Source organism: Centroberyx gerrardi, chromosome 10, assembly GCF_048128805.1.
Source record: "Centroberyx gerrardi isolate f3 chromosome 10, fCenGer3.hap1.cur.20231027, whole genome shotgun sequence".
In the NCBI taxonomy this organism is placed as follows: Eukaryota; Metazoa; Chordata; class Actinopteri; order Beryciformes; family Berycidae; genus Centroberyx; species Centroberyx gerrardi.
In genome coordinates this window covers 15161823-15185845 of record NC_136006.1, presented here as the reverse complement: position 1 = coordinate 15185845, position 24023 = coordinate 15161823, and the positions used below count along the sequence as shown (strand labels likewise).

The window sequence follows — 24023 nt, the reverse complement described above, 5'->3', positions numbered from 1 at the left end:
ATTATATAAATAGCTTTTCTTTGCTGATTAAAACTAATTGAACAGGCTCATGCTTATTTGCAATCTTGATGGGTTTTTTTATTGAATAATTCAAACACCTCATGTCTGCCTCGCAAGAGGGCAAATGACATTTAATGAAATTCTTACCAGAAATGTACCAGAATACTTAACAAAATGCATCAATTAGGAATACAGCATCTAGCCATATCGTTCACATAATACTGTTATTGACATCTCATTTACAGTTTGAGTGGAGAATGTTTGTATTTTCCATTACAATGTGAGTAAAGTACACACATTACAATTCATTTGTGAGTGAAGATGAATTCAATCATCATTTTGGCATATCTTTGGGGGTGTAGCATTAAAAGCAAACCCAGGTCTTCAGCATTTTGCTAATACACATTATCATGATGTACTGTATGAGTCTACAGCGGATGGAATGAGCTGAAAAACAGCCGTGTTGCTCAAGATCATTCAATCTTTAACACTGACATGAAAGTAGATTAGACATCCGACCATAATCTGCAAACATACCTATAAAAAATAAATAACATAGAAAGACGCTAATGTAAGAAAAAAACACACCCCCAGTATGCCAGACTACTGTATGTTTAAGTAGCATGCTTACACCATAAAGTGGAATGCTTTCATTCATTGGCTAAACAGAGAGTGGGTTGTACCGACAGGAGTGCTTTGATATTTCATTGAGTGCAGTTTGATGCAAATATATAGATAAAGAGAATGAATTGCAAGAGGAAATTAGTAAAGAATCAAATTGATAACAAAACTGCATTCACATAATTCTATGAAGAACTTCCAGTACCAGACAGGCAATGTTGTTCATGTCTCCATCATACACTCAGATACACGCACACACAAAATTTATGGATGGTGTCTGTAGCTTGGCTCCAGTGTTGTGATATCAGAAGGTTAGTCAGTGTTCATCTGGACACGGGGCTCCTGTCAGGTAGCCATTGGTCCCGTGAGTTTTGTTGGTCCCATTAGTGGCATTGCTGTGGTGCTTCTGATTGGGCGGAGGACTGTCGTCCTCATCAGAGCTGGACTCGATGTCACTGCGGTCGTCTTTAGACACCTGCGCAAATAAATGGATGGTTAGGGCTCAGAGGTTTTTTTTTTTTTTTTTTCCATTAAAATTCTTATTATCAGTGCCATTATCCGTGGCAGTCATGTGTGACGGCATAAGAAATGTGCTCATGTGTATCGGGGTCTGAAGGTAATCTGCCAATCAGTGCAAAGCAACAAGCTCTAATTACCATATAAATCTATTTGCAAACTCTAGATCTGCCAAATGTGGGGAAATGTGGGCATGCCGTTATATATAATAAGGTGCCATATAAACATTTATCCAAATGAGCTCCTGACAAGTGCATCTCTATGTTGTCATCAAATCATCAGTTTGAGCAAAACTGAAGAAAGTATTCAGGTTGAGAGGTGTTTTTGCAAATAAATAAAATGACAAAACTGGAGAAAATATTGTTGCAACATATGGTGATGGTGAAATGGAAGACATTAATGAGCCACATAAGAAAAAAAAAAAGCACTACTTAGGTTAGGGCTGATTGACAGTCAGGACTATGATGTATGCAAATGGTTACATGACTAGCTAGTGAGATGAGATCGAACTAAACATACAGTACAGCAGTTTGATTGAGCTGTTCCTCCTGTGAGGCTACTTACATGTAAAGGATTCCATTTTCCCGCCTTGAGGATTGGCAGGTTAGCATAGAGAATAGAAAGAGAAAGTCAAAGGTGGCTATTGACAACACAACACTCTATGGTGGCACACATACAGTAGGGCTTCACTGTAATAGCAATACACAGACAGTATCGTAGAGTGTTAGCATGCTACACTCACTGAATTAAGAGATATGCACGCAGCACATGAGCCTATTACGTAACAACAGGCATCAATGGAAGAGATAGACTATAAAGTAATAAGTGGTGCTATTTTGGGAAGACTTGAGTGAGGAGGGGCCAGCTGTGACTCACCTTTCCTTTGGAGATGGCTCGGCAGGCTGTCTTCACTATGAGGTAGGACCAGAAGGAGTGAAGAAGCTGCAGCAGGATCAGAAGCAGGTTGAACACCCACCAGGACGGGTAGGGCCCGACGATCTCCCAGCTCTCAAACAGGGTTGTATTTAAAATCCTACCACAGCAGGAAAGGGGGGGGGGGGGGGGGGGGAGGTCATTAACAAACATGTTTCATTAATAAACAGAATGCACAAAGACTAAACGCACTAGCTCTTCTTGGGGCATTATTGCATGTCGTGAGGAGCAGGTGGGCAAAGACAAACAGAAGCCAGTGAAAAGAAAAGAGGCGGGCTCTGCTCCAGCTCCTCATCCTTCATGTTGCACCTGGCCCTTAGTTAGCACTGGCCACTGCAGCATTTTGTTTAAATTTCAACACGGACAGCGCTAAATCTAAATCTTCAATTAACATGGCTAATGGAGTAGAAACAATTGGGAGATAAAAGGCTATGTATGGCTTGGCTTCACATGACATGCAATCAAAACGTAATCTATGTTAAATTTATCCCCAGACCAATTATCACAAATGGCTGTCTGTGAATCATCCTGCAGATACTGAAGTCATGGCAACAGCCTTAGAGTAATGACAACTTTCTTACTGGTGTGGTGAGAGGAGGGGTGTGTGTGTGTGTGTGTGACAAAAATGAACTATAGTATAACAATATTAGAGTGGGAAAACAAAGACAGAGAACCACGGGGTGCTGACAAAAACTGTTTAAAAAATGCTTTAAATTTGAACTGCTGAAACAGCCCTCTGAAAAAGCCAGTGCATTTCTGAAATGTTACCTTCAGAATATAGAGTGTGATTGTCACTTGTAGCCGTGCTTTTTTAATGACCCCAATCTTGAGTCTAGTGGTGTCTGAACAAGCGTTTCTGGGTTGATGAAGTTTCGATGGTATCTCAAGGCAAGACAGACAATAGCAGCTGGCTTATTGGAAAACTAAATCATGTCTCCTTTCACTTGTTAAAGGTGTGATGGCGGTGCTGCTGGGAGTTTGACAAGGACATGCAGGACGACTGCGGTATACGCGTTCAAGGACTAAGACTGATTTGCACTCACCTGAAAGCTACACGAATATATTCAGAATGGCCCATTACAATTGCCATTCACTATCTAATTAGACTTTTAAATGCCGTTGGGTAAAACCCCCCAAAAAATGAACTAAAATATTTACACTGCCTCTATTCTCTGGCACAGCCGTTTGAAAGGAGATCAGCTACTACTTCAGGTAATGCTCACTAAATGTAATGCAGGTCTTAAAACCATAAAAGTAACAGCACCTAATGACAGAAGATCCCTGTAATGAGAAGTGCCTTTGATGTTTTAACAGTCAGGCTCCACTCTATAGACTGCTTTCAATGATAAAGCAGTAATAACAATAATGATTTGCTTTTCATTTGTTCTTGGCTTTATTGCAGAGGATAAAGCTGCTGTATCCATAGTAACTATTACTTAGCAACAAAATTCAGAGATGTGTCTGACACACAAACCGTTATGGAGAAAGTATTACTACAGCACAGAGATCTTCATGGCTCTGACATGCATTTGCAGGGATGGATCGGCAAAATGTGCAAAAAATTCACAGATCTACAGCTGTGGTTCTTAAGCTTTTTGGCTAGTAATCCCTGAACATGAAGGGATGCCCGTACTACATATGCAGACTGGTTCAACCAAACAATTCAACAGTTCAACCAAAGAATGATTTTCCTTTTCAGGTTGTTTCATTTGATTAATTATCAGAGGAGGCCTAGAGGCTGAAAACTATTCATTATTCACAAGAAAAAAAGCAGAAATTAGAGAAAAATCTGAAATAGACATGATCATAATAGAAATATGTGTTTTTCCTACTCCATAAATCATCTCCCAAAATTATCTTGTGACCCCCTGGGGGACTCCGACCCCACTTTGAGAACCACTTATCTGCAGCACAGGCCATTAAAGTCTCTCACTGACAGAGATTAAAATCTCTCACTGACAGTACATAAATACATGCAAACGACTAGGCTAACACTATCTCAAAGAGGCTAACTGTCGACAGTCAGACTGATGCAAACGATGGTACACAAAAAAACTGAATGAGACTTACCAGACAGGATAGACTCCCAGCCTGGAACTTATGAAGAGAATTGCAAACATGGCAAACAAAAGGTTGCAAAGTGCCTGGCACTTGGCATAATTGGCCATCTTAGCAGCCTGGAAAAAAAAGATTCACAAATTAATTCAAACATGTAAACTGCCTGAAATATTTCTCTGAGAATGTAATAAGAGAATTAAACAACTCTTGTAGCCAGCATCAAAGGTTGACAGCTAACTAAACTATATCATAATCTGGTTAATGTACTCCAAATGTACTGTAGCAATATGATGCAGTATGATATGTTAGTAATATTAGATTTAGAGATAGCAGAGCATAACAACTCCCTCAACAGTCCGCCCACACACCCGACCATCTTTGCATCCGCTCGCCCATCCATCTACCCCTCCGTCCATTCACAGCAGTTATTTGTATCACCCATCCTCACCTCCATCAGCACATCTGCGGCGTCGTGGAGACACATGACCAGAGTTCCCACCCGCGCCATGTTGTTAACATAGGAAAAGGTGATGAGGGAGATTGTTGCCAGGTGGTGCAGGAACATGATCAGGAAATCCTGCGGACACAGTTGCCAAGGTAACGTCACACAACTACAGTGAGTAGGCCTACTTTCAAAACTGCCTCACTGTCATCTGAGGCACAGCATGGGCACATACCCAGAACATTCAGTACAGTACAGCAACATGTGACAAAGTGAAAGCCTGACTGTGATGTGGCGGACATGACTGCTGTGTGCACACACTTACAGTGACATCAGCAGCCCCTGTGTATTTTCATTGATGCAATACCATTGTGATAATTCTGTACTGTCCAAATGACAACATGTCATGCCACCTAATACTACCAAATACACTGAATACATTGAACTATTATGAAACACTCAATGTATTACTGTAATGTACTGTACAGTACACACTGGATACAACTCCCTCCTCATCTGATGCTGTCTATGTGTCAAATTGAAATATAGCTTTCTCAAAATATGAGGAAAATTTTCCCAACTTCTCCACTAATCTAGAAGAAATCAAAATCAAAATCATAGAGAAAGGAGAATCGCTCCAGCTAAATATGAATTAAAACCATCAGTACTGCAGCAAGATGTCACGTGTGACAATATGCAGCAGTTTGGCTTTGGGCCAACCTTGGTATGAGTGACTTGTTTTGGGCTAGCCTGGATGAGAGCTCCAGGTGAATGAGGCTGCGCACAGATGGCATGGAGTAGCATTCCTCTAGCATCCTTTAGCCTTTAGAAATATCTCACAGCAGCTGTAAGCAGCCAGAACCAGCCCAAAATGGCAGGAGCATGAGAAGGAGGATGAGAAGGAAGAGTAATGCTGCGAGATACAGGATGAAAGCAAGGCAACAGTGTGCAGGGAGAACATACTGGAATTGGCAGGGGATGCAGAGGACCTCCTCAGTGTAGTGGTGTGCATGAAAAAACTGAAAGGAGAAACAAAAACAGACAACATGCCAACAGTCAACAAAGAGATGACAGAGTGAAGGCATACACAGCATGGCATCATGGGGTTGCTGTGAGTGCAGTGAGTGAAGTGTGTTGTGGACAGGGGCAGAGTGGGGGGCGGGGCGGAGACAGGAACAAGACTGTGGGTGGGAGGCATGCAAATTGATACTGAATGAACCAAAACCAGAGTGTAGCCGTTTTCAAAAGAAACAGAAAAGAAAATGAAAGTGGGTTGAAGTGGGTTGTTGCCCATTGAAAATGTTTGTATGACCTGAAACTGAATTTCAGTTCAGTTCTTACAGACACTGACCAAGTTTGACCTTTCAAACCTTATAGACGACATGCATAATGACCACATTATGTTCTCTGTTCCTGTCACTTTAAGTTGACTGTCTGGTTCTTGATATCTCATAAATATAAAGTGCCTGACACCTACAGCATCTTGTTGGAACCAGTGGAAGCAGAGGTAATGTTTAACTGAACATTTAACTGAAGGAAGGGATAAATCCTGCATGTGTTTGTGTGCCAGTCTATGTGTGCATAAACTATCCTATAGCCTTCTTTACATTGGAGAATGTGCGGGTATATCCCATGGATTATTTCTTTTTACTCAAAGGATTAAGCAGGAACGGGTCACAAAACTGGGCCTCATGTCAGCCCAGCTGTCTGCTTGACCCTCAATTAGCATGTTTCCTTTTAATTCTGCATGTAGTAGAGAGGGATGATGGATTAGAAAGATGGAGACCCTGTGCAGACATTAAAACTCTTCTGTCTATAATCAGATTTTACCGTTGCGGCAAACGTTATGCATGTTTGACTCCTGAACCATCAAGATCTAACTTGGACTGTATTAAATGAATATTATTTGTACTATTCCTTTTTCAGCATCATGCATTATTTGTTTGCATGTGCTTATTTTGGCTGGCACCAACCAACCAGGTCAAGTTCCTGATAGATTTAGTAAAATTAAGTGACTATCACTTCAGTGGCACCATTCTTCAAAGTACTCTATGATGTCTGTGTAATGTGTGCTGGAAACACTGTCATGTTGCATATTAAAAAGTCATTTGATGGTAATTAATTGAATTACACAAGAAGTGTTACTGAAACAAAACAAACTCCACAACCTCCCATAGCTATAGGGAATGCTTTAAGGAAAGTTTTATGAAGTTTGCTAGTAAATTCCACTCCTAAATATTAGGAGCTAATACTAATCCTTTTCCTTCTCACAATGTTCTGTGATTTCACACATCAGAGAGAATACACTGAGGCAGAGGAACTGTTCACAAGGAAATAGACTAAACAATACAGAGGCACGGAGACAAAAAGAGGAGGGATGAGCGCAGTCAAACAAAGATAATGTTTTTCTTCCTGTGAGAGTGCTACTGTGTTAACCTGTAGTGGTACAAACAAAACTGAATTTTCTAGATAATATCCACTCAAAACTGTGAAGTGTCACCCTTTGCCTAACCGCATGCCTTGTAACAGAAGCACGATATAAAAAGATCCCACGTGTTATTATAGATGTACAATTTATGAGCTGTCTCGGTGTGACTTGTGGTGATTCCTACCTTCCTCCTGATGTCTGTGAATTGGGAAAAGAGTAGGGACAGGTAGAAAGACAGCTCCAGAATATAGTAATAATGGATGTCCACAGTCAGGGGCTGTACAAACACACAAAGCAACAAAGTTAGAATGCTAATTAGATGTTTTGCTAATGCAAGCCATTTGCTGTAGTTGTAGTATCAAATCATAATTCAAAGATTAGTGTGAACGTTTACCTGGTAAGGATAGTTGTACCAGCACTCTTTAGTGTTCCATAGCCACGGAGTCTGGAAAAACAAAAACACTAACTTATAATCAATTATTTTTAAACCATATGAAACTCATAATAAAACTGGATCATATTATGAAATTGAAAAAATATAACTGTTTAAACTAAACATTAAGAGTGGGCTTAATTCACATGTAAAACCTTTCAATAAAACTGAAAAAGAGCAGGCGCCACTGACTGCAATATCAATGCAGTATTACACTATTCCCAAATGAACAATTTAAGTTCTTCTAGCGGTATTGATCCCCAAAGCACAACAGTGCCTGAGGTTCAATATTTCCTTCTTATTTAAGATCCAACACATGGATATCAATGTGACCACAGAAAACTGAATGATTTCCTTAATGGATACCAGATGAAATCAAAGTGGTTTAGTAATATACTAAAGACCTGCTGTATGAGAAAGGGTTTTGGGTCGGTGCATGCTTTGCTATAAAAGGAAACTGGACCACCAAGGTATATTTATAAGAAGTTCATCCTCAAATCAAGCCCTGAGTTATGAGATCGGGGTGAAAGAGAAGTGTTAAATGTTAAGTGTGATACTTAGGAATGTGCTGTAATCGAACAGTGACTTATCACTGCGACTTAGGGAAGACGATTGAGTTTGCATCTTCTGCACTCTTCTGTAGACCTGCTGCTATTAATAACCCCCCGGGAGACTTGGGCCTGCGGCAGGGATTGCCAGGGAAGGAACTCATTTCACAAAGTGCTTCGTCATGCAACTTGTTTCGTTGAGAAATTTTCCCCACTATGCTATCTCACCTATTGCTCCCTTGATTATGATTAGATTAATCCATCTCCGCCAAAATGGTTTCACTGCTCATTTATTTAAGACACTCCGAGGCAGTAGCCACAGCACATTACACAACATCAGTGTGGAGAGGCATAAAAAGACAAACCGTATCCACAGAACAATAACAATTCAATTTTAATTTCCTTCCCCTTCACCAACCAAAGTAACATTAACAAAGTAGCTGCGAATAGGGAACTACAGTTGTCTCAATGGTAATTCATTCGCAAACAGACAGCGATATCTGAAAAATTGATACTCTGCTCAGACCAAATGGATCTATTATTTAGCATAGCACACTGGTAGGAATGAAAGACACATTATTTGTCAGCTGCTCCTCCTTGCCCTGCAAGATCCATCATAAATGACCAATAGGTTTTTGTACAAGGTTCCATTACAAACTGAAATGTTTCATATTAGTCAAACACACCAAAACACCCATTTTACTTGTCAGTCACATGATTTGGGATTTTTAGAAGGTTTTTTTCTATGTTAAAACAAATCAGCAGCCCCTTAAGACATTCAAAAAGTTATGGCATACTTTTTGTTGCTGACCTACTCTGAAAATTGCATGCAAGTCATTCCGTATACCCCCATAAGTGTGGTAATAGTAGTAGATTTGCTTGAAAGGACTTGTATGAGATTTGAGAGAATGGTTTCATAGCTCATTGACTTGCACTAACATTGCTAACAAATGAGGAGGTATGAGGAGGAGGCTGTTGCCAATTTCTCTTTAAGCAAAACTTACCTTTTTAAGGAAACGCACTCCGTAGGTAAATATGTATAGGTAGAACGTGAATCTCCACCTGCAAGAACAAAATAACACAGTGAGTAAATCAGGTTGTGATTTGCTTTTGTTATTTGTCTCCTTTCATTTTGCTCTTCTTTCTTTCTTTCTTTCTTTCTTTCTTTTTTTTCCCCTTTTGGTGTCCCCCTTTTGCCAGAATCTAACCAGGTTCTGCGGTACAGTTTTGGATCCACAGGGGAGTAGTGGAGAAGTGAGCAGATTTTTTTAACCACTCAGACCAATTAGTGCAGAACAAAACATGCTGCATCACATCCTAAAGTCATACAATTTAGACACATTCAGACATATAAATATGGGCTGTGGACAGTTAAGTTACTTTCATACACAACTTATATACTCCATCTGTGGTTTTTGGCCGTAGATGCAGCACACTGTGGCATACAATCTGCCCATCATGCCTGCAGTCAGAAATGTGCAGTGCCGTGGTGTGAGGTCCTCTTACATCCCCACGTCTGCATTCCAGTGTGAGTCACTGAGGCTGGGACACCACCGACTCCACAATGGCGTGGCGCAGAGGGAAAGACGAGACACTCCCCCCTCTCCTGTCCCAGCCCCTGATCTGTGCTTTACATAACCCTGCCTGCACGTAATGTAACCACAGCTGCACATTGATTGGTAGGGAAAGTTCTGCTGTGATCATGGGGCTGCTGGGCTTACAGGCAGAGACGAAGCTGCTTCAGCTGACACTTCAGTGATCAAAGCCTTGCTGAGCAGGGAGATGTGCACACACCCAGCTCACAACAGTCAGCAACTGGGAGGAAGGATTTAAAACTGGCCAACTAGCAAGAACCCTTGTTAGACAACTGTGGAAGATGCTTCAGATGAAGCTGTTATTGTTGTTACAGGGAACAAAACCGAATTTAACCGGAGTGCTTGAATGAGAGATTCCCTGTTGTCTCTTATTGAGTTTACACAGCATGTCAGTATTTTAACCAATTAGTTTAAATGGTTTCTCCCAGTGGGGCCTACTGCACTGTGATATATACAGTACATTGTACTGTATATTCTATGAGATATAAATATTCTGGACACTTCTGAACACACTGTGCCAGCTTCATGAACCAGACCATGGAGAGGAGGAACAAAGTAAAAGTAGCATTCTGTGACATGGAAGGAAACATTCACTGACAAGTCTCAGCCAGCGGACATGACAAATGCTGCATAGCATGTCGTGTGAGACAAGAGGCTTTGCATACTTTAAAGTCTGTGCTGTGTGGTTAGTTCCAGCTGGCCTTAAATGGTATACATTTTGGCAGCCACAGCCTGCAAACTCAACATGGCATCTTTCAACAACGCTAGAGAACTTTTGCAAGGGACTTTTTTAACATGTTGGTCACATCAAAGTGGCCTTTTACATGGACAATCAATTGTTCGTTTTTTAATGGACACCAGAGATAACATTAGCACGTAACACATGGCCTGTGGATGCTGTCATTATCTACTCTGCTTGATTAACAGTATTGTAAAACCAAACAAACTGGACTAGTCTACCTGGCACTGGGCAAAGATTGTTGCATGGCAACTGGTTCATCAAACACTGCAAGAGTCTGTTTCAAGTGCTGCTGAATCACTGCTATATATGTACAATAACAATGACTCACAACTGCTTTCCCTGAATAGAAGTCAGGCACAGATATGTCTTTATGTCAATCTCAGTTACATTTTCAGATACAATCCTGATAATTATTGGTTGTGGGGAATAGTAGAATTATGTGCTTTAACTTGTTTGAAAGCTGTTTACTTGCTGCACATGATCTAGCAGCAACTAGTTTATCCTTTTAATTGTGTTGTAACAGTGTTTAATAGTTACTGTGATTCTTGGAATTATGCTTATGTGTTATATTATAAACCACTTACAAAGTGTGTTTTACAAAGCACAATCAGAACAGGCTCATGGCATGTTTCATGACACATTGATTAAAGAGCCATTAGCATTTTATATTTGCCTCATTACATATTCATGAAACGCACATGCTACCTGATGAGACTGAATTATAAAATAAAAAGATCTGCCATTCTCTACAATTTTCAATTTCTAAAATGTACCTGTATATGTAGACAGATGTAGACGGAGGGATAATTCTGGGGAGCGGCTTTGATGTGGCCAACAACTCGGTAATGAGGAGGCTGGCTTTATTCCGATTCTAGCACCCAGTTTTGGATTCAAGCAGTTGCAGGTCATTCTTGTTCATCTTATTCAACTTTGTCACTCCTCCAGGTGAGCAGACTGAACAGTAGCTGCAACTGTTTGCCTTCAAAGCATTCACCAAACAATAAGTCACGAAACTCTGGCTTTGAGCAGAATACAATTCGGATAAAGGATTGATCAATTCCCTCTTTGCTGCACTTTGTTGTAAGATTGGCAATAATGGCTCTGTAACTCTATAGGCAATAATGGCTGTCCCTTCCACTTTTGTGTACTTCTCCAATTTGGTTTGAATAATAGGCATGATTTAAAATTGCCTCGATGAAAAAAGCTTGTTAATAGCCAATCATCTTCCAAATGTGCTGCCAGTGTGGCATGTTGAAATCCTCTGATTTATATTTATGTCTGCTTCAGCAGACACCACCAATTATATTTCCTTAAATTTACTTGGGAAAGCAGTTAGTTTTAGAATTTAGAACGCAGGTGCCGTTAATAGTGAGTTCGCGCTGGTCCTTCAATTGGGATTACCAGTAGAGGCAACTGTATACCAGCCGTGCCAGCCGACTCACTTTTGTATTTATAATTATTTTTCAGGTGAGTCTGGTGTCACCGAGCACTTAAATGCGTCCACTGTAATGTGTGTGAGCTAGCGGAGCTATTGTTTCTGTTCTTGGTTGTCCGTTGTGTATTTTTTGGGGTAATCTACTTTTATTAACTAACGTTAGTTCGCTACCGCGAACGAACACTATAACAGTCATATTAACCATTGAAACGATATTTGCAGTTACATGTTAGGTTGTGTTAACTCACATACATGTGTTCTTTGTTTGAGAGTGTGTATGTTATGTTGTCAGATGCTTTTACCTTGAAGGGGAGCCGGAATGTGGGTGTGTTTTGACTTGGCGGTAACATCAGCTGTAGTAGTAGCGTTTAAAGGCAGATGCCAGTTGTAAATATAGGTTAATCAGTTTTATGAGTGACAGTGCAGAAATACATGACTTATTATTTGTAGAAAGGGTAGTACATTACAGAATGATAATTTTTGAATACTTTATGCTTGGAATAGATAGGTTAGTGTGATTAAGAACTATTATATGAATCTAATGTAGCTTAATTATAATTTTCTATTGATGTTGATTATTTTGATTATTATTTTGTATTATGAATCCCAGTGTTTTATACATAATTGATTAATCAGTTGGCGATTACCAGTAGAGGCAACTCTACCAGCTGTGCCAGCCGACTCACTTTTGTATTTATAATTATTTTTCAGAATAAACATCTTCTTTTAAAATATGCCACTGAATCCAATCCACGATTGCAAAATATTTTTGGTGAGCCAGCCAGGAGTGAGCATCAGCAGTTGCAGTAAGAGTAGCATCATAAGAAAGTATGGAGAGTTTATTGGATGAGATCTGCACTGAGCTTTGGCAGTTAGAGCTATTCCAACTTCAGGATGTGTGTGACCACATCAACTGTTCTGTTCCTGCCGAGAGGGGTAAAACAAAGAGGGTCCTTATAAAGGCTATAGAGAGGGAAATGGAGAAGATGGAGGAAAAGGAGAGTGACAAGGAGCAGATATGTCAGTACCTGGAGAACCTGCTCTCATATGTACACAGGATGAGAGAGTTAAGAGGGGCTACTAGCATTCCCCCTGACCAGAGTCACACAGACAGTCTCCACGACCAATCTCCCAAAGTTGAGCCCCACCAGGATGAGACCCACAGAGCCCTCAGGGAAAGGATCCACACCCTGTCTGAAAGGCTGTCTTCTCTCAACTACCACCCAGCAGAGGTAAGGCGCAGCACACCACACCCTGCACCCCTGCCCGAAGTCACACTGAGGAGGGAATTCAGGATAAATGGACAAATAGGAGAAGTAGGACAAAAAGACAAGCTTTCCTACACTAGTCTGGTCCACCAAATTGAGGTAGGGCTGCAAAAAGGACACTCAGAAGTAGAAATAGTAGAGGCAGTTGTCCGAGCAGTCAGCCCTGGCCTCCACCTCAGAGACATGCTTGAGATTAAAAAGTGGCTTAACCCTCTCCACACTAAAGACCATCTTAAAGGGGCATTATAAAGAAGAGAACACCATCGACCTGTACCACAAGCTCACCAGTGCGTCACAGGAACTCCGTGAGTCCCCACAGACTTTTCTGTGCAGGGCCATAGAGTTGCAGGAAAGGCTGCTGTGGAAACTGAGCGAAGACGAGGCCGAGGAGTACTGCAGCCCAGACCTGGTGCAGCGTAAATTCCTCTGTGCCATTGAAACAGGACTTCTCAGCGATGCCATCAAATTCCAAATGAGGCCCTACCTGACGGACATCCATGTGAGTGATGAGACCCTCATAGAGAAACTCAGTGAGGCTGCCAGTTTGGAAGGAGAGACAGCAGAAACTGAAGAGGTCAGTAGCTGTAAAGGGAGCTAGAGTCTGTGAGGTCCAGGCTGAGACCACCCGTGCTGCTCAAGCTCCACCTGAAGCCAAGGACTCCACCCCAGTGACAGTTAAGGCAAGAGAGCTGCAATCACAACCCTCAAAGGGCGGGAAGTCTCAAAGCAGTGACACCCACTGGGTGATAGAGGAGCTCAGAGCAGACATGCAGGAGATGAGGCAGATGTTCATTGCTGCCATGGAGGCTAACACCAGGCATCAAGTGACAGTCGAGCCTGTCTACCAGCCCCCTGCTAATCAGCCCTCCAACTACCAGTCCTATCAGCCACTAGCCAGAAGCAGACAACCAGCCAGGCAGAGGCCCAGAGGCTGTCCAGCATGTCAGGAGGCACGACGAGGAGAGGACTGCAACCACTGCTTCCGGTGTGGCAAGTTTGGCCATGTCTCCCGGGGGTGCAGAAAACCAAGACGGATGGGAAATGGGAACGGGCTGCTGATGGGGGACCATCTGTAGCTCCAGACCATGCGTCCCACCGCCTGTTCATTCCACAACAAATGCACAATGAGGGAGAGGGCCATACGCAGGAAGAGAAAAATCAACAACAGCCCACTGGAAAAGACTCCATTGCTCCAACTAGTTCCCAGCATCCCACTTACATCAGGCCTCTGCATAGGAAGAAGCTGGTGAACCTCATAGGGAGGCAGTGCTTGGTGAAATGCAAGATTAACAACATCCCAGTGGAAGCCCTATGGGATAGTGGAGCACAAGCTACTGTCATCAATGATGCCTGGAGGGCTGAACATCTTCCTCACACCATTTTGAGGTCCACTGAAGAGCTTTTGGGACCTGAACCTTTGACTGGGTTAGCCGCCAACCAAACAGAGATCCCATTCATTGGCTGGGTCGCAGTGGAATTCAAGCTCTGTAACCATGAGAGGGAAACTGAAGCTCTTGCTGTCCCCATCCTTGTGTCCAGCGACCCAGGCATGGCAGAGAGACCCATCATTGGCTACAATGTCATAGAGGAGGTGGTGAAGGCCCAAAACCCAGGACAGAGAGTTGACCCTGAGGCCATCCAGACAGTGAGTACCACCTTCTCTGTTACAGCCAGGATAGCGAAGATGGTAATCAAGCTCATCCAGACCCCAGACCGAAATGAGAATGTTGGAGTCGTCAGGATAGGCCAGAAGAGGAACACTCTTCAAGCCAATGAAGTGACGACCATCAGAGTGCCTGCCCATCTCGGAGCCCGGTTCAAAGGTCAGGAAGTTCTTTTCACCCCCAGTGACCTGCATCCCCTTCCAGAGGGTCTGGAGGAGACTGAAGGGCTGGTAAGGACAGATCCTGGGAGGAAAGGTACTATCACAATCCCCATTGCCAACACCACCAACCACTCCATCTCTCTCAACCAGTACACCATCATTGGCTATCTTGAGACAGTCACAGTATCTACAGGACCTCCTCAACAAAGGCTGGATCACTCCATCCAGGTCTCTTTACTCCTCCCCAGCGGTGTGTGTCCATAAGAAGGATGGAAGCTTGAGACTTTGTTGTGATTACAGGGAGCTCAACAGTAAAAGTGTGCCTGACCGTCATCCCATCCCCCGTATCCAAGACATGCTGGACTCACTGAGTGGCAGTTCCTGGTTCTCTGTCCTTGACCAGGGGAAGGCCTACCACCAAGGTTTCCTGGATCCAGAAAGTCGCCATCTGACAGCCTTCATCACACCTTGGGGCCTCTATCAGTGGATCAGGATTCCATTTGGCCTCAACTCTGCTCCTGCTGAGTTCCAGAGGAGCATGGAGACATGTCTGTCAGGTCTACGGGACACCATCTGTCAGCCCTACTTCGATGATAACCTGGTCCACAGCTCCAGCTTCTTTGACCACCTTGAGCATGTGCGGACAGTGTTGCAGCGGTACCAGCTGCATGGTGTTAAGCTCACTCCCCGCAAATGTGAGCTGTTCAAGAGAAAGGTGCGGTTCCTGGGAAAGATGGTCAGTGGCGAGGGCTACACAATGGACCCCAAAGATACAGCCCCTGTTCAGGCCTTGAAAGAGAGGAGACCAGCCACAGTTGGAGACTTGAGGAAGATGTTGGGCTTCATCTCATACTACCGTCCACACATCAAGGACTTCTCCAAGGTAGCCAAGCCTCTGTATGCCCTACTCTCTGACCTACCAGCCACGGACAAAACAGCAGCACCACAAGCATTGGTTTCACCCAAAGGACGGAGGAAGACAGCGGTGAAGAGCAGTGGTCAGAAGTCCTCTCGCACTCCAATCACTTGGACTTGGAGAATCACCAGGCCATCCTTAACCAGCTGATTGACCGCCTGTCCTCTCCTCCCATCCTTGGCTACCCGGACATGACACAGCCTTTCGTCCTCCACTGTGACGCTTCACAGGATGGACTAGGAGCTGTACTCTACCAAAGACAAAGCGGAAAGATGGCTGTCATTGCATATGGCTCAAGGACTCGACACCAGCTGAGAAAAACTACCATCTGCACTCTGGCAAGTTAGAGTTCCTGGCAATGAAGTGGGCCATCTGTGAGCGATTCAGGGACTATCTGTACCATGCACCATCCTTTGTTGTATATACAGACAACAACCTCCTCACCTATGTCCTCACCACTGCCAAACTTAATGCCACAGGTCATCGTTGGGTTGCAGAGCTCGCAGACTTCAATTTCACCATCAAGTACCGGCCAGGGAAGTCCAACGCTGATTCAGACGGCTTGTCATGCATGCCCCTTGACATCAATAGATACATGAGCCAGTGCACCGAGGAGGTCCATCCAGCCGTCATAAATGCAGCAATGACAGGGGTTACTTTGGGCAGGGAGATGCCTACCTGGGAGATTGTGTGCATCCAAGGTGTCAGCCTTGTCCAGGATGTCCCCATGAACACCCTAGGTCCCCCACTCATGCCTGAGCAGCTCCAACAGGCACAGAAGAAAGACCCTGTCATCGGTCAAGCTCTACGGTACATCTCCTGCGGCCAACGGCCCTCAAGGAAGGACCTGAACAGTGAAGAGCCAGATGTATGTGCACTGCTAAGACAGTTGCCTAAGCTGTATGTTGACAGTGAGGGAGTGCTGTACAAGAGAACAGCAGACAGACATCAGCTGGTTCTGCCCCGAGAGTTCCACCCCTTTGTGTTTCAAGAGCTACACCAAAAAATGGGACACTTGGGTGTGGAGAGAACACTTGGCCTCATCCGAGACAGATTCTTCTGGCCAAGGATGCATGTTGACGTGGAACAGTTTGTCACAGCAAAGTGTGAGTGCCTCAAAAAGAAAAGACCACATAAGCAAACCAGAGCCCCACTTGAAAACATCAAGACAACCTACCCATTTGAATTAGTATCCATCGACTTCCTCCATCTAGAGACCTGCAAACAGGGGTTTGAGTATATTCTAGTTGTCATGGACCATTTCACCCAGTTTGCACAGGCTTACCCCAAGAACAAGGCAGCTAAGACCGTTGCTGAAAAACTCTTCAATGACTTCTTCCTCCGATTTGGTTTCCCTAGTAAGCTCCACCATGACATGGGGAAGGAATTTGACAACCAGCTCTTGGGGAAGCTGAAAGAACTCAGTGGTGTTCATGGGTCTCACATAAGCCCTTACCATCCACAGGGGAATGGCCAGGTAGAGAGATTTAACAGAACTCTGCTTAGTATTCTGAGAACCCTGACCAATGAGGAGAAGCTGGACTGGAAAACCTCTGTGCCCAAGGTGGTCCACGCATACAATTGCACCCTATCTGAGGTAACTGGCTTCTCCCCCTACTACCTGCTCTTTGGAAGATCCCCCAGACTTCCCATCGACCTCATCTTTAACACCCATGTCAGCAGAGGACATGAGAAGCATGAGGACTATGTAGCCAAGTGGCAGAACAGGATGAGGGAAGCATACTCCATTGCTACTAAAACTGCAAATCACGAGGCTGCCCGAGGAAAAGTACAGTATGACCGCAAAGTGCATGGCCACGTTTTGAACCCGGGAGACAGAGTGTTGGTGCGGAACCTGTCCGAGCGAGGTGGACCAGGAAGACTCAGGTCATACTGGGAAGACAGAGTGCATGTGGTCCTGCAGCGGAAGGCCCCAGATAGCCCTGTGCATGAGGTGACAGCAGAGAATGGAAGAGGAGAAAAACGAGTGGTCCATCGCAATTTACTCCTGCCCTGTGATCACGTACCAGTGGAGGAGACAGTGGAGTCTGTGGGCCCCAGCATGCACCCTGGTAAAGAGAGGAAGCAAAAGAACAGGTCAAGAAAGCAGCACTCCAACACAAACCCCCCTCTGGAAACAAGGCAGACAGAACAGAACAGTGGAAAGGACTTTGCACTGGATCCTGAGGCAGTTCCCTTTGAGTCCCAGATCAACCAGTCCTCCTTCTGTGCTCCAGAGCCGCCTGTTCCAGATTCACCTGCCCCTGTTCCAGTGAGTGCTACGACACCCTTTCCACCCCACACCCATACTTGCCTTCTTCTGGAACCCCACATCACATTGCCCCATACTCACCTGTTCCTGGTCCCTCACACCAGCCCCGTCCCAGATTCACCTGCCCCTGTTCCAGTGAGCTGCTACGACACCCTTTTCACCCCACACCCATACTCACCTTCTCCCGGATCCCCACACTACATTGCCCCATACTTACCTGCTCCTGGCCCCTCACACCACACCACCCCTCAGACACCTGCCCATGAACAGCTACAACTTCCCTTAACACCACACCACATATCTGGTGGCAACAGTGTGGGGTTAGAGGGGCACAAGAGGGCTGTACAGGTCAGACAATGCCTGTCTGCGCCTGAAGCTGAAGAAATTGAAGATCTGTCACCCTCACTCCACCTGTACCCACGAAGGGACAGACGCCAGCCCACGAAGCTGACTTACACCACTCTAGGTGTACCCAGTGACAGAGACATTAGAATGGTGGACATTTCCTTTATGCCCCATCTGTCATGCCCCATAGTTGACAAACCGCTTTGGAGGCCATGGTAATTGTTGGACTTTAATAACTTTAATGTAGTTTATGATGAATGAACTCTGACAAATTGATTTTATATGCCTGCCTGAATGCCTTGATACCTATAGAAAAAAAGGGTTTGTTTTGAGTGAAGTGTTTGAAATTGTTGGCTGAAATATTGAGACCTGTTTGCTGCTGTGTGGTTAAACAAACACATTTTTTTTGAGTGATTGTTTTATTTGAGTGTTAAACAATGTAACCACCAGTGAATACAGACAAGTGTAATGGTGTTGAAATGTCAGGAAACATTTGTGGGGCATGTTGAAATCCTCTGATTTATATTTATCTCTGCTTCAGCAGACACCACCAATTATTTCCTTAAATTTACTTGGGAAAGCAGTTAGTTTTAGAATTTAAAACGCAGGCAGGTGCCGTTAATAGTGAGTTCGCGCTGGTCCTTCAGTTGGGATTACCAGTAGAGGCAACTGTATACCAGCCGTGCCAGCCGACTCATTTTTGTATTTATAATTATTTTTCAGGTGAGTCAGGTGTCACCGAGCACTTAAATGCGTCCACTGTAATGTGTGTGAGCTAGCGGAGCTATTGTTTCTGTTCTTGGTTGTCCGTTGTGTATTTTTTGGGGTAATCTACTTTTATTAACTAACGTTAGTTCGCTACCGCGAACGAACACTATAACGGTCATATTAACCATTGAAACGATATTTGCAGTTACATGTTAGGTTGTGTTAACTCACATACATGTGTTCTTTGTTTGGGAGTGTGTATGTTATGTTGTCAGATGCTTTTACCTTGAAGGGGAGCCGGAATGTGGGTGTGTTTTGACTTGCGATGGCTAACTGTAACATCAGCTGTAGTAGTAGCGTTTACAGTCGCCATGGCAACGGCGCACCAAGGCAGATGCCAGTTGTAAATATAGGTTAATCAGTTTTATGAGTGACAGTGCCTTATTATTTGACTTATTATTTGTAGAAAGGGTAGTACATTACAGAATGATAATTTTTGAATACTTTATGCTTGGAATAGATAGGTTAGTGTGATTAAGAACTATTATATGAATCTAATGTAGCTTAATTATAATTTTCTATTGATGTTGATTATTTTGATTATTATTTTGTATTATGAATCCCAGTGTTTTGTACATAATTGATTAATCAGTTGGCGATTACCAGTAGAGGCAACTGTACCAGCCGTGCCAGCCTTTTGTATTTATAATTATTTTTCAGAATAAACATCTTCTTTTAAAATCTGCCACTGAATCCAGTCGACGATTCACGAGTGCAACACCAGCACTAATTATTTTAGAGAACACATGTAAATGGCTGTTCTAGTAGGAATCTGTTCAGCACCAACATGCCTGTTAGGTGTCAGTTGTGTGTCTGTTGAGTGGCTTCTGAGGGGGTGTTGGTTGGCGTTATGAAAATCACTCATGCACCTGTTAGAGAAACACTGATAATAAGGATATTGGTGATCTCAACTGATATCAGTATGTTCTTATACAGGTGCCCAATGTGTTTAGAGGATAAAAAGCCTAGATCCAGTTGTCAGTATCTGTTACAGAATTTGAACTGTCTCTGATAAAAATAAAAAAGAACGACAATGATTGGTTAAATTTACCATGTTAGTAGTTCGAAAGTATAGAGAAACATGTATATGTTATGGTTTCATGTTATGGTTTCAAGACTAATGTGACAAGGGAAAGTGTCTACTTAGTGCAAATGCGTAAGTAAGACTAGTCTAGTCCCATGCAATTTTAGTACATATCAAGTATTAACTGAGGCCAAATTTAGATATAGCAAGATAAAAATAGTAACTACATTTGCTGATAGTAGGCGCGTGTCACAAGAATAAGATGAGTTTAATATTGGGTGTGCATGCCATTCTATTTCTATTTAGATTCTGTGTATTAGAGTCTGCTGCTTTTGGTCATTTCTTCGTACTCAATAGAACTAGAAAAGAGGGAGGATGAAGGAAGATGAGATGAGACAACTAGGGCTGTGAAGGACAACAAAGTGTTCGCCTGCCTGTCCTCACTAAAGACGACTGAGGAGAGGAGGAGATCAGGGAGGCTCCAGTGAAACTACACTGCAAAAATTCTTCTTATCATGTCAGTTACTCTCATACTCAGTCTTAAAGTCTTATTTTTCTTAAAACAAGTGAAACATTCTGCCAGTGGGGAGAAATAATTCCACTTGTTTCCAATGCAGTTTCATTTGTTTCAGGAATGTCCTAGTTGATAAGTGATAAGTGTCAATATCTTGAAACAAGACAGAAGAAGGCAGTTCACTTCACCAGTATAAAGAAAATGACACTTGATTCAAGAATGTTCTTCAAACAAGTTGGAAATTATGTCACCCCACTGGCAGATTTTTTTCCACTTGTTTTTAAAAAAAGAAAATACTTGATTAACTGACTTGTGGAAGTGGCTATTTTTGCACTGTAGCTGGAAAATAAACAAAATAATAATAGCTCCAAAATAAACTCCATGCAAATTCTTCATTATTTCCAGACCAAATGTGTCTGCTGCTTGCCTCTTTGTTTACATAATGAAAAGAATAGACAGCAGATGAGCCATCCTGACGTCTGTGAGACAAAGGATGCTATCAGTCCTCAACAGCTGTATACGAGGGGCTAATTAGAACAGGATTACTGCTGGAAGGACTGTGGCCGGCTCCGTTTGGAGAATTGCACTGTAAGCAACTGAGACAGACAGAAACTGCTTAAAAACCCAATGTAGTCTGCAGTCAGTCACACTGTGCGCAGATACCAGCTTTGGGTGCAATTGTTGCTTTTTTAACAGAATGGATGTCAGCTAAGCGTGTTTGGGAAGCCCACACATATTCCAGAGGAGTTACGAAGTCTAGTTTCTTCATGTTTTGTCATCAAGAAAACAGTTTTGCTTTTTGGGATTCCTCTGTGAGTCTGTATTAAGAGCCCAGTGGTCTAATCAGCCAACAGTGTGCTCCTGAGTGAACAGCAGCCTCAGGGGCATCAGAAGCTGTGAGGCTCCCTGCGCCTCCTACTGCCAGATTGGCTCTACTGGTGTCAGACATGACTCTACTGTGACAGCCACACTCACTCGCTGGCCTCCAACATCACACTGCTAAGTAAGTACAATCTCCCTGATGGCAAACGCTCTACTGCAGATTAGCCAGTCCTCTCTCTTACAGCCAGTGTGGTTTTGTTGGTTTGCATTGAGACACATTCTTGCTCCACTGCCAGCATTCATGCTGCCATCTTAGTGAGTCACATATCGTGTAATATCAGCATTTCGGCTGTTAATAACTTAATTCTAACATGTTGTGTGTCTTTGGTAAACAATAAACACATGACAGCATGACAGGTTTTGCGGTGTTGTTCCAATTTCATTTGCCTTACATGCTTTCACAGAAGCGGGCGAGGGTGCTGGGCTTCTCCTGGTTGCGGCGTTGTCTGAACCAGCGCTGGATGGTCCGGACGTCCCAGTCCAGCTGCTTGGACAGGCCCTCCAGCCTCTTCTCATCTGGGTGCTGGCAAGACAACATAAAGACTTGTTTAGGCATGGCATTCACTGTGGTACAAATGATTTGAGATGGAACAGAATACTTGTGACATTTGTACAAATAAGTATTCAACAGCGGGGAAGACAGGAAACACATGCAGCACCTTGGTTATAGCAGTGAAAACCTTCTCCAAGATGGCATTAGGTTGCGCTTTCTGTGGCCCATTGGTTTGGATCTTCAGGCCCATAGCACATGGTCTTGCAATAAACCTGCAATTAAAATATGTATCATAATACAATTCTAGATCAACACAATCAACAACAGGGGAGTAGTTTGTAAAGGCAGTCACCATTATCTTACAAATACATCATCACTGGTTGGAAAAACCCATGTAATCACCGCGGGTCGAAAAAGTACCAAAACATCCTACTGAAGTAGAAGCACTGTTACTTTGTTTATATTTGACTTAAGTAGATGTAAAAGTACTGGTGTAAACATCTACTTGAGTAAAAGTAAAAAGTAGCTCTTTTAAAATGTACTCAGTAAAAGTTACCGAGTTCCTTTTTACAAAAGAAAATATTGTGTTTCAGGAAAAACATACTTAAGTAAAAGTAAAATGACTGATTTAAAAGAACTATTCAAGAAAGTACAATTACATGAAAAAGCTACTCATTTACAGTAACTGGAGTAAATGTAGTTACTTTCACCCCATATCATGTATAAAACCCCAAAGATCAAACATTAGGGCTGTTGCTCTGAAAGGGCCTCACAAATGATCTCCACTTTTTAAAATTAACATATTTTCTGAGATAAAGGGATTTTGTAAAAAAAAAAAAAATCAACAACAGGCCTCACTACTGCCTAAAGAGACACCTGACCCACATATGCATGACGAGCCTTGCTGTGACCATTATGGCTCTGTGGCTTTCTTGTAAAGATGATTGTACAAATAGTCAGAGAGAGGAAGATTGTGCAAAATGCATCATATCATAATATACTGTTTAGAGCACATTCCCAATGTAACAATAAGAAAGAAACTACCAGGATTAGTAAAACGAGGCTGTTGTCTGCATGATGCTATTCCGCAAAGCTCTGAAATATGTTTAAGACTGAGAGGACAATAATTGGAGGCTTGGGCAAGTCTGACTTGTATCCTGCAACTTGCGACAGGCTGCAATGTGTCTATACTGACTGATTCAAATGGTCAGACAACGTACAATGTTACAGGCCTGCAGAAAAAAGGATGATCATCCCTGGCGATTTGTGGGCTCACCAGATAAGATGCCATTGTTTAGGTTACTGACAGACAAATCAACACACATGCTCAGTGGGCTGATGCGAAATTATTCATTCACTGGATTATCGAGTCGACATAGCGTGCGATCGCTGTTTTATCTCTAAAACAGCCACCTGAATAAATGCATGTGCCAGACCCACCTTTCGAAAACCAGCCGTATCATAAAGATGCAGAAGGCTAAAGGACACGCCAGATAGAGATCCTCGGCTTGCGGGAATGTAGCCTCATCTGTGTTTTTTAAGTCAGCCCAGGTTACATTGTGAGGGAGCCAGAACCTCTCGTTCCAAAACCACGCCAAAATACCGGCCATCGCTTTGGAGCAGACACTTTGACCGGGTCGAGAAAGAAATCGATGGCCCGCTGTGTCCTGGAGGTCTTTCACAGGCGATCTGCAGGCTCTGCTGATGAGATATCTGTGCTAGATCGCCGTCCGTCTATTTCCCCTCAGCTATTCCAGTGTAGGGAAGTAGACTCAATCAGCTCCTCCGCAAGTGATTGGTGCATTGAAATGTCATGCATGATGCAGTCATTGTAGGTTATACCGCCTGTATCACGGCGCAATCAAGGTGAAATTGTTTTTGAATAGCCTCTCATGAGAGTCATTTGAATTTAACATACTGTAGTTTCCCTCATGACACAACTAAAAGGCATAATGATAGCTTTCT

At 43.1% G+C, this 24023-nt stretch overlaps 1 protein-coding gene across 1 annotated transcript; it reads right to left on the bottom strand.

Annotated features, from left to right (window-relative positions):
- Positions 1-79: 79 nt before the first annotated feature.
- Positions 80-23785, bottom strand: cers6 (ceramide synthase 6). The gene is made up of 11 exons (XM_071925300.2): positions 23499-23785; positions 22225-22330; positions 21958-22088; positions 8984-9041; positions 7393-7443; positions 7183-7275; positions 4577-4705; positions 4141-4247; positions 2014-2170; positions 1702-1725; positions 80-1096 (listed from the first exon to the last, which is right to left on the bottom strand). The coding sequence occupies exons 1-11, from the start codon at positions 23666-23668 to the stop codon at positions 938-940; spliced, it is 1185 nt and encodes a 394-aa protein (XP_071781401.1). The 5' UTR covers positions 23669-23785; the 3' UTR covers positions 80-937.
- Between the last annotated feature and the right edge of the window lie 238 nt (positions 23786-24023).